A 12,169-nucleotide genomic window follows, 5' to 3' on the forward strand; every position below is an offset into this window, starting at 1 on the left:
TACAGTACACAAAGAGAAAATGGTAAATTCTGAATTAAAAAGAAAAGAAAACATTGCTATAGAGTTGATTCTGACTCATAGTGACCTGTAAGATAGAGTAGAACTGCCCTGTAGTGTTTCCAAGGAGCAGCTGGTGGATTAGTATTGCCGACCTCTTGGTTAGCAGCCAAGCTCTTAACCGCTATGCCCATCATCTAGGTAAAATCAGACTTGCAACATTTGGATCATGAAGTTGACAAAATGCCCCTAAAACACATGTAACCAAAAACTCCCATCAGTGCTGAACGGCAAATGGCTGATACTCTGGGACAGCGATACTATTTTATTAACCTGCAAAAAACATTCCACAAAATTGAAGACTTTTAGACTGATCTTTATTCACTCCTATGTATTTGGAAAATGAGAGAGAGAGAGAAGGAAGAGGGGGAAGAGAGAAAGAGGGGAAAGAGAGAGACCATGTGATAGTGCATTTTATTGTGTGATACTTTTTCTGTCAGAAAATGAGTGATAGGTTATAGTCTCTGGGCATTGGAGATACTGAAGATGTTTCCTAGGATCTAAAGTGATCTCTGCAAGGTAAGGTAATCAGTAATCTTCACACACATTCGTTTGAGTATGTGACCTTTATTTCTACCAAAGTCCTGAATTTGTGATATATTTGTGGAGGGTATCTAATCTTGAAATATTTTGCCTGAATTTTTCTTTTCACATGACAGCATTATCAGATGAATCATCATTAAAATATTTTGAACAGTAATGTTTTTGAAGTTTGTATATGCACATTAATCATGATGGATAGGTTATGGAACATCCCCGTTTGCAAATATTTATTGAGCACCACTGTGATATGTTAGTAGAGCGAGGGAGATTTTTTCAAGTTAATGAGGATAAGCAGTTTGTGTGTACACTAGGATTGTTGACATATATTGGTGGAGGAATAATAAGAGTTTGCCTGTTGTACACTTACTACATACGATTTACTATTTCAGTGTTTTATGTAGATTAATATATCTAATCCTTACAACAACCCGCTATTATGGGTTGTTGAGATACCTGCTATTATGGGTTGTTGGGTGGTTGTGGGATACCTACTATTGTGCCCACTTTAAAGATAAGGGAAGTTAGTGGCAGAGAAGTTAAATAACCCACCCAGAGTCACGCAGCTGGACCCTGGCAGAGCCAGGGCTCAGATCAGGACATTGACTCCGGAATCTACACTCGTATCCTCTCCCCCATCCTGCATATGCCTGTGGTACAAACAAGAATGGAGCTTCCAATTCACACAATTCAGTTTTTGTTAAATTACAAAGGGTTTTATAGTTTAGCAGAAATTTCAAATATGAATTTAAAAATAGGTCAGTCACCTGCATTATTCCCTAAAATTCACAGAAATGTCTGATTTTTTTCTGCAAAAAAAAATCTAAGATCTTTTAAAGCTATGTAAGATCTCACTGTATATGTTAATTTACACATGCTAGCATGACCCTCAAGAGAGTCAGTAGACTTGAATGTGCAGAAGGAGTTCCACAGCAAGGGATCAAATTCCAGTTCTCCCCCTCATTAGCTAGATAACCTAAAAAAACCTGGAGCAAGTAACTGACCTCTCTTAACTTCAATTATCTTATGTTTGAATTGGGATAAAACAGTCTGCATCTCATAGGTTTGTTCCAAGGATTAAGTTAACCCACCAACATAGAAGCACTTAGGTTAATGTCTGGCATGTTCTACGTACTCAATAAATGTGGTTGTTTCATTGTCATTATTCCCATAATGTGCTTTACCTGAGCTGGCATGTCAGGGACCATGGGAGTTGCTACAGGTCAGAGTAAGTGGTTTCTTTCCAACAATTTAGCATCACTCTATCATAAGACTGGGTCTCCCTTACTCATCTTAAGACTTCCAGGGTCTTCATCTGGCTTATTTTTGTCACTGTTATTTCTAATAACGGTCTGCCTCTTTAATTGCATCATCCTCTGGTTTGGAGTGGTTTTATTTTGAAGGAATCTAGCAGGGTGTGACTCTAATGAGATCTTTCATGAGAAAATTCTGTCTTATCTTAATGACTGTGATGTGGAGAAACCCATTGTGAGCAATCCAGACAGTTCAACTCTAATTCAGGGTGTGAAAGTAAGAGTAAGGGCACCATCACAATGAATAAGTTGCAAGTGTGCATCCGCATAATGATGTTTCACAGTAACACAACAATTATACACATTTATTTCGATGGCTTAATAATGATATAGATGCTCCTATTTTATCTCTTTTAATGATTAACCCCGTGCCGTCAAGTCGATTCTGACTCACAGCAGCCCTGTAGGACAGAGTAGAACTGCCCCATAGCGTTTCCAAGGAGCGCCTGGTGGATTTGAACTGCCAACCTTTTGGTTAGCAACCGTAGCATTAACCACTAGTCTGCGGACAAAAGTGTATAGATATTGTCACCTGGTTTCCTGAATTGAGTTCACATTATTTAAAAAAAAAAAAAAACAACTTTCTTTTCTGGACAAATTGTAGTAAAGTTCATGATAGCCTATCACTTGCCGAGGCTTTGTGTACACTATATCAAAGAACTTTTGGGTTTTTTGAGGTCTTGCTTGTATTGTAAAATTGTATTATTAGAGTCTAAGTTTCTTGGTGACTGTGAGTTGGTTCCCTGTTAGTGAAGTACATATTACCATTGCTGTGCATATTTAAAAGAGTATAGGTTATAATTCCAATAGGATGATATTTAATTAAAGAAGTCATTATCCACCTAAATTATAGAGGTCAAAAAGCTGGAAGTCATTCTCAATTTACTCTTTCTTCATCATTCAGTCAATTACCAAGGATGATTATTTTATATATACAGTATCTTGAAATTGTCTTCTCCCTAGTATTCTGTCTTGCTTAGTTTAGTTGAAGAGTCAGGCACTCATACAAGTTGAAGCTGGATGAGTACCATAAATGATAAAAGCAGAACTCCTAGGAAGTAGGACAGTGTGTGATATTCTGGAAAACTGGAGACCACATGGGGGTCAATGGGATGTAGACAACACTCAGCTAAAGAGAATGATTGATGGGTGCCCCATGTAAGGGTCACAGGAAAAATTCTAAAAAATGCCTGTAGTTCATGGACTGCTAATTTGCAACCTTTATTTTATACTCTCATCACGTATCTTCTGTATTGTGGCAATGGCTCCTGCCTTCAGCTACATTTGCATCCAGTCCCTTTATACTGACACCAGTGTGATATTTCCAAAAGTCCAAAGATGATCTTGTCACTCCCCTTTTAAAAACAACTTCTATATCACCACATCGTATGCTGTGTAAAATGCAAAATCCAGTTCTCTACTGTGACATATAAGGGATCCTTCTTGGATCTGGCCTCTTCTTACATCTTTAGCCTCACCACTCACCACTCCCCCCTCTCCCCTCTCCCATGCATTATGCTTCAGAAATAGGGAACTGCATGTTTGCCCAAGTACACCATGTTATTGATGTCTCTATGTTTTTTCTCTTGGCCTACAATTTTGCACTCACCCTGTTCACCTGGCGGACATCATTCAGACCTCACTTTGTTGTTGTTAGGTGCCGTCAAGTCGATTTCTGACTCATAGTGACCCCATGTGACAGAGTAGAACTGCCCTATAGGGTTTTCTAGATTGTAATCTTTATGGTAGCAGACTACTCGGCCTTTCTTTTATGGAGCCGCTGGATGGATTCAAACCGTCAACCTTTTGGTTAGCAGTCCAACATTTAACCTTCTTCGAAGGTTACTTAGGCCTTCTTCAAACCTTACTTAGACCTCAGTAACTCTCTGGAGGTCTCCTCCCCTGTATACTCACTAGAATATTATACAAAAGGACCCCAAATACTGTTCTCCTTAAATACCTTATACGTGCCTCAGACCAGTCTCATGTGAGTTTTTATTTCATATGTGCCTCCTTTATTAACTAGCTTCTGTCCCCATTTAATATACAAACCTTGTCTCTTTTATTGTCTCCCCAGTGTCTAACATAATGTCCAGCACAGAACATGTGTTCTATAATGCGTTGACCTGTTACCAACACACTTTCCATATTCTGCTATAATGGTGGCAAGAAAGAGAATGATGAGAGATTTTGTTGATCTTTCCAAAAGGGACAAAATTAGTTTGAGAAGCATGAAAATATCTCCAAGGCAATGAATTTTATTGATCCTTTAAGTCATATAAGGATTATATGTTTTCAAATTCAGTCTATTCTAAGAATTTCCCAATTTGACATCATCAAAAAGAAAGCACTGTTTAGGAAAGAGGACAAAAACTCTATAAATCCCAGTTCTGGGTTAATTTCAGAAAACACTAATACATATGGTGTCACCCAACTGCTGACTGATTGGACCATATCAGGCAGTATTTCCCTTGCTTGTGTTTAATGGGTATTTATATAGAGTTTGGATCCTGATGCTGCTTGAAGCAATCTTCTCTTTTACACTACACCAGGTATATGGTTCATAATTTTTTGACCTGTGTGATTTATGTGTCTGTTTTCCACAGCTTTTGTTTTGATGTCAGAAACTGCTAATCCTTCAAAGTCCTGCAGTTGTAATGTTAACGGCCAACAGCGTTGATTTGCAATTGGCATCAGAGTATGCTTCAATCCTTTTATTACTAATTCTGATTTGTTTTTGAATGACAACTTTTTTTTACCACTGAAATTCTCAAATAAGAATTCCTCCTAATTCTACAATTAAAATATGTTTACTCTAATCTAATGAAGGCCTTAGAATTCATTTCCTTGGTTGCATATAAGCCTTTAGTTAAGGCTAGTACTTAATCACTCTTAGTTTGCCTACTGCTGAAGTACAACTCATATACTAATTATTACTACTATGCATTAATATTTTGATGAATTTGTGTGGATAATATATGTAAGATTGAGAGACAAAAAGCACTAGTGAGAGTACCAACTGTATCTCTTGTTGGCAATCAGCAATAAATTTTATTTTTAATTACCCTAGGCTTGCTATGGGTCAGAATCGACTCCATGGCAGTGGTTTTGGTAGTAGGAAAAAAAAATCCAAAAGCTATTTGTGGTTTTCCTTTTTCTCTAATTTTGAAGAATTTACGTCATTCTTGCTTCACTTAGAGAAATTAAGCACTTTCAACTGAATTCTAAGACTCTTTTTTAGAAAATGGAAAAACCTAGGCATATACTGATCATTGCTGTGGAACTTGGTGTTTTTCAGGGAATGATGTACCTGGAAGAAAGACGGCTTGTTCATCGGGATTTGGCAGCCCGTAATGTCTTAGTAAAATCTCCAAATCATGTGAAAATTACAGATTTTGGCCTAGCCAGACTCTTGGAAGGAGATGAAAAAGAGTATAATGCTGATGGAGGGAAGGTGAGTATCTTTTTGAGAGCAATATTGCTTGAAAAAGAAAATATACTTTTATATCCTTTTATCTTCTTATATTTTATATGAAGAAGCACAGTAAGCTTGAGATTTAGCAGATTTTAAAATCCCGTTCCTACCATTTGCTTTTTCTCTGGCCAAGGTCAACAAATATGGCATGTATGAGATCACTTTTAATTTCTTGAAAACAGCTAAAATAAGGCAATGTGTGACTGGACCCACTGGTTCTCATGTTAGGACCAGTGTTGGGAAGTGGGTGGATCCTGGAACTTTAATTTGAGACCATAGAAAATGTCCCATTGGTCCTAAGAACATAGGACTGACTCTTACAGAGAGACACAAGTTCTTTCTCATAGACTAGGAAGAAATTTGGCTGCTACCAAATGCTGTAACTCATTAGAAGCTTTATCACCCTATTTAAACTTTCAGCCCCCTGTATCAGACGCAACTGCCTTTTTTTTTTTTTTTCCAGCTTCTGTCATAGTATATGACTTACCTATTTATTCGATTTATTGTCTGATTCTCTCCACTAAGATATAACTTGCTATATCTCCAGGGACCTGAACAGTGCCACAGCCTCTTCTACCTTTTTTGACTCCCCCGCCTCAGCCCCTGTTTAACAACTGTGTTCCTGACTCTCTCACCATCCATATGGTCTGAGTCCATGCCTTAGTTGCTGCCTTTGTGTCTCCTTCTTAACCAACTGCTTAGCTTGCCTAGTGGCAACCCAACTAGGGTAGCCCTAATGTGGCCATTCTTCTGCCTTGACTTGTCAAGTTGGGCCAAATGAAATAAGCAAATGAAATCTTAACCTATGGTAACTTACAAGCTTACACGAACAAAAAAATTATTCACATGTTGAATAAATATGTTTTTTATGTGCTTTATTATTTGTGGGCTTTCCCAATATATATTCTAAATATTTTGTACCAACAGGCTTCCAAATACTTGACATTGATTTTTATCCTAGACTCTCACGTGAATATCTATATTCATATCTTCTCAAAAGGCAAAAGGACCCTAAATTGATTTTTAAAACTTCAGTTTTATAGTATTATCTGGCTTATCCCTGATTTTATTAGTCTATTTTGTCTGTGTACTAACCAACTGCAGGGATCTGATACTACAGCTTAGAAATTCACCACAAGAGTGTACAGAAGTAGAAGTCTATAAATCACATGACTTCACTTCTCTGGAGTACGTACAGCTGTAGGATTTGTCTAAAGCAAGATTCATTATAGCTTTAAATGCCTAGTAACCGTTCAGTCTTTATCAAGCCACCTGTGGTTTAAACTTACCTCTTTAACACAATGTCTGTAATCGGCTAACTCCTTGCCCATAGGGAAATTACATTCAATGTGTCTTCTGTTCCCTTTCACTGAATACAATGTTCCTGTCATAGAGTTACCTTGGTGTCACCTTGGTTAACAGCCAACCTCATGATTTCAAAGGCCTATTTAGTTTAAGGCTTTCAACTGCAAAGTAGAAGTGTTTATCTCTATTCCATAGAATCTAATTATGTTCCTAGCTATATAACGCTGCCCCTCGTAGTTGAAACTCCTTCTGCTGACCCATCATCAGCAGGGTATGTGGGATGAATTGTTTTTCCCTTATTAGTGATGGAGTTTTGCTGATCCTCCCACATTCTTTTATAAAAATAGCTTCTATTTTGAAAAGAGTACACGTTTTCGATACTGGCTAACCAAGATGAAGGAAGTAAGTCATTTGTAGCTGGGAAGCAAAGCAAAGTTAAACTTTGAAATTCATGATTTTAGACATTTTAATGATCAAATTATATGAGAAAGAAGAAAGGGTGTGAGTATAGAAGAAATCCATTGTGCCAGTGGCCTAAAGCTTGTCTTGAAGGTGAGAGGGTAAAATGAAAAATGCAAAGAATCTAATTTTCTTGAGAAAAAAAAGATCAAATTTTAGTGGCATTTTTTTTTATCTGCTAGATATTTAGATTTGATATTTTCAGCCATAATAGTGGCTAATAAATTAGTTACTGAACATTAATCAAGAACTACAAAAAGTGGTCCTTATTTTAATTTTCACTCTTTATAAAGTTTTTTTTTTTTTAATAAAGTACATCTTTAGGTTAATTGATTTAATGAATTTTATAAACTTTAATTCATTTGTTTCTTAAATAAAAACAAACCATATATATTTATTATAGTTTATATAAATATATAGTTTGTATAAACTTTAATTCATTTACTTCTATAAAAATATATATAGTTATTATATGCGTGTACATATAGACATACACTAGATGCAAGTCCAGAGACTTACATTTAGGAAATAACTATAGAAATGACTTTTTATGTAATTATAAAACTTTCATTTTTTATTTCTCTATAGATGCCAATTAAATGGATGGCTCTGGAATGTATACACTATAGGAAATTCACCCATCAAAGTGATGTTTGGAGCTATGGTAAATAAATCTTCCTTGTGAAATAAAGCTTTTAGGTTCATGTAAAATATCTTAAGCTGAATTATTTTGTTGCGCTAGAGATACCTACTTTTAAGTCTCATTCCTTGAATTAACTCTGCTCTTCTTTTAAAAAACAAAACAAAACTTTTAAATAGCACTGTTACCTGTCTTTTTTATTTCCTGGTTCTCTGAATTGTAATATCCTATTTTTTTTAATATACTTGCAGACTTGTTGTCTGCTGTACACTCTGGTTTGATAGCTACCTGGTTGATAATGTTGACCAAAAAAAAAAAAAAGTCATTTTTAGTTTGGGAACAGAAGCACAGGATCTCATGGCTTTAATCAACAAGTCTGAAAATATTACTCTGAATACAATAGATGTTAAAAAACAAAAAAACATTTTTTGGCTTATGAGAATTTCTCTTCTACAGTCAGAAAATAAGTGATTTTGTCATAACAGAACAAATACTAAAATCTGTAGGGTGAGGCCAATGAAAGCGAAGGGAGAGGTAAGGGAGAAGATTCCTTATTGCTACTTTGATTTTAATTTGCAGACCATTTTGGGAGTAAACCGAAATGTTCATGATTAGTATGAACTAGAAAAGAGTGATTGTGGTAATTAGAGCATTAATTTAGTTGTGTTAACCTCAATTGTCGAGGTGAGCTATTTAGCATCTGTCTGCTATTTATTACTTAAATCCAGGTGCTGGAAAGAATGAGTCAACACTTTTTCTACCTTTAATTATACCATATAATGCTAACATTTCTAACTCACAAATAAAGGGCACAATACCCATTGCCCATTTAAATAAAAAGGGTAGCAATGGAGTTTAAAGGCATGATATAACTTACTCTTTTCAGCTTGAATTCAAACTTTGCCTTAACTTCTTTAATTTTTAGAAAAAAGATGTAAGCACCATGATCACTAAAGAACTTACACGACTCTTCTGGAAAAGAACAATTTATCCTTTTTTAAATTTTATTTAAGACAATGCAGTAATTTTTTTTTTTTTTTCCTGTATAGGTACTTTTTTTTTTTTATAGGTACATCATAAAAAAAAAAAAATTTTTTTTTTGAAGTGTTAAAACTTGCACGAAGGCCTCACATATTCCTTTCACCTTAGAAGTAGAAAATGTTGTGTTTGAGATTTAGACAAGTAGATGAGGAATGCTTGACAAAGCTCAGTTGTAACCATTGTAAGGAGTAGGTAGAAGAACAAATCTGCCACATGTATTTTTCCTTTGTCTTTTGTAGATTACCTAACAACAACAATGTATTAAAAGATACCTCTGTACATGCATCAATCAAAATTCACTTTGTAATACTATCTTGCCCATCTAGCTATTTCTGAATTTATAAACATTTATCCTTTAAAAAAAAAAAAAACTTTTTATTTATGTAACTATTAGGTCATTAAGAAAATATAGATAGTGTATATATATTGTTAAAATCAAGAGCATTATGATTATCAAATTTGGCTATTTGCATGCTAACAATAAGGTATTTGCTTTGGCAGGCAAATTCAGTGATCTAGTGATTCCAGAAAGTCATTTTATTATCTAAGGAATAAATTGTTCTAGATTCCCTTCAATTTCATTATCCCAACTTCACATGTATTATATCTTACATATGGATCATTCCTTACTCGCGTAGGTGCTAAGGAAATGAATCTGTTTTATTCCACTTGAGAGGCCTGGCAATCTACTTCCAAAATATCAGTCATTGAAAATCCTATAGGAGTACAGTTCTACTCTGACACACCTAAGGTCCCCATGAGTCTGAATGAAATTCTAGCTGGTTTGGTTGGTTTTATTGTTTTGTTTTATTTTGTTTTCTCTTTCTGTTAGTTTAAAAGAGCCACAATGCCTTACCATAACATAAGGCAATCATCTTAGAACCTCCACTTAGCCTTTATAGCTTTTAATAGTAAATATGATTTAGCTAATCTCAAAATTTGTCAGTATCAGATCTTACTTGCAGTCATCTTTATTTGGTACTGAATACACATGTATACCTTAAATTGTGAAAAGTAACTTGCATTAGGGAACAGCTTCTGTATTTTCTTCTCCACTCTAAATTGTCTCTGTTGTTGTTGGTAGGTGCCTTCTAATCAGTTCTGGCTAAAAGCGACCCCATACAACATAACAATAACACTGGCCTATCCTGGCCATCCTCACAATCATTGCTACGTTTAAGCCCATTGTTATAGCCACTGTGTAAGTCCATCTCGTTGAGGATCTTCCTTTTTCACTGATCCTCTACTTTACCAAGAATGATGTCCTTTTCTAGGGACTGATCTAATAACATGTCCCAAGTACATGAGTTGAAGTCTCACCATCCTTCCTTCTAAGGAGCATTCTGGCTGTCCTTCTTCTAAAACAGATTTGTTCCTTCTTCTGGCAGTCCGTAGTATATTCAATATTCTTCACCAACACTGTAATTCAAAGGCATCAATTCTTCTTCGGTCTCCCTAATTCATTGTCCAGCTTTTGCATGCATATGAAGTGATTGAAAATACCATGGATTGGGTCAGGTGTACCTCAGTCCTCAAAGTGACATCTTTGCTTTTTAACACTTTAAAGAGTTCATTTGCAGAAGACTTGCCAATGCAATATATCATTTTAATTTCTTGACTGCTGCTACCCATTAAAATTTCCAAGACAATAATAAGAAAATTGCATTTCCCACAAAGACTTTAGAATTGGGCTTTTCATAATATATACAGAAACCTGATTGACTTTTAAAGAGCATAATTTTGCCATTGGCATATTGCTGGTTTGTTCAAAGTATATTGTTAATATGCTTACATAAGAATTTGATCTCCAATTTAGGAGTCACTATATGGGAACTGATGACCTTTGGAGGAAAACCCTATGATGGAATTCCAACTCGCGAAATCCCTGATTTATTAGAGAAAGGAGAACGTTTGCCTCAGCCTCCCATCTGCACCATTGACGTCTACATGGTCATGGTTAAATGTAAGATGGCAACATAATTTTATCATCACCACCGTTATTCTTAGTGAGATAATAGCGCAGACTAATCTACCTGCATAATGTTTCTCTGATTTAAAAAATACTGATAACAGTACATAAATAATTATGCAAAGAGCAGGTAAACACCTGTTTGCTGTGGTTATTATTAATATGAAATAATATCATGTTTCTGGGTTATGATGTCAAATTTATATGACTCTTACCCTTCTCATTCATTTCGATTCTTATAATTTCTAAGACAGTCAAATTTTCTGTCATAAAGAGATGTCACAGTAGTATTAGTAATCTTTTATAGGATAATATCAGACTAAAAAAATGATCTAAACATAATGAAAGGAAGTTTGAAATTGATAATTTAAGAAATGGATTAAATGGAAATCTGTTTACCAGTTTTAGTCAGGAGGAAAGCAGTGGGATTGGGCAGGGTATGAAAGAAATGAAACTAAGAGAACGAAAAGATTATGAATGTTTACTTTTTTGTTTTTAATTTCATCATTTGTTTACACCTAACTCTCTTATTTTCTTTCCCCTTTCTATTCTCCAGACACTTATGTATTATAAATGTGCTTTCAAAGCCTAGGCTTTAATTTACATAGAATTAGGGAAGTCTGTGGAGTGTCTGACTTAAGTGAGATTAACATGCAGCAATCTCTCTTGTATGATCTGGGTTTTTCTCCTTTTGATCTAAACAGAGTTAGCAGAGAAACAAACTGGTGAAGGTGAATAAGCATCTTATTAATAAGAGACTTTGGACCCAGGTCTATTCAGATTTGTATTCGTGACATGTGTGATACATTCTGACAGTGAGGGAAGAAATAAAAAATGTGTTTTCTAGTTCAGGTCAGCATGCCCTTTTCCCTGAGCATAGTTCTATTCACTCAACATTTAGTTAGAGAGAAACTGATAACTCCCTGGGAGGTTAACTTTTTTTGGTTCCAGTAGTTCCAGAAACACCCATTTTCTTATCAGCATCTTGAGGAGCAATTAAAAAAAAAAAAAAAAAAAGATGGGTACACAATCTAGAGCAGAGCAGAGGATAGAACCTTTGAGCTTTGTTGGGAGAGGAAAAAGGATGACATTATGATTCAAAAATGACACCTGAGCACTTCCCAGATTGTGAATGGAAATTGACCTCCCAGAAAACAGAGAGACAAGCTTATAAGATCAAACATTTGGTAGACATCTATGGAAGAAGGTTAAAAAAAATTCATGTATCATATAATGTAATCTGTTACTAGAATAGGAGATAAAGCTTCATTTATAAATTCTGATGAAATGATAAGAAACTAGCAAAATATTTTGTCTAATAGGGTTTTACCCTGCTTTTTGGTGAACCGAGTCATTGGCAACAAAACCAA

At 35.3% G+C, this 12,169-nt stretch overlaps 1 protein-coding gene across 1 annotated transcript in view; it reads left to right on the forward strand.

The window, feature by feature from the left end:
• Positions 1 to 12,169, forward strand: part of ERBB4 (erb-b2 receptor tyrosine kinase 4) — a 1,250,799-nt gene that overhangs the window by 1,197,492 nt on the left and 41,138 nt on the right. The window contains exons 21-23 of the mRNA XM_064286721.1: positions 5,209 to 5,364; positions 7,738 to 7,813; positions 10,647 to 10,793. Coding sequence (XP_064142791.1) covers positions 5,209 to 5,364; positions 7,738 to 7,813; positions 10,647 to 10,793 — 379 coding nt within the window. The remainder of the gene's footprint in view (positions 1 to 5,208; positions 5,365 to 7,737; positions 7,814 to 10,646; positions 10,794 to 12,169) is intronic.

Source organism: Loxodonta africana, chromosome 6 (assembly GCF_030014295.1).
Source record: "Loxodonta africana isolate mLoxAfr1 chromosome 6, mLoxAfr1.hap2, whole genome shotgun sequence".
Taxonomy (NCBI): Eukaryota; Metazoa; Chordata; class Mammalia; order Proboscidea; family Elephantidae; genus Loxodonta; species Loxodonta africana.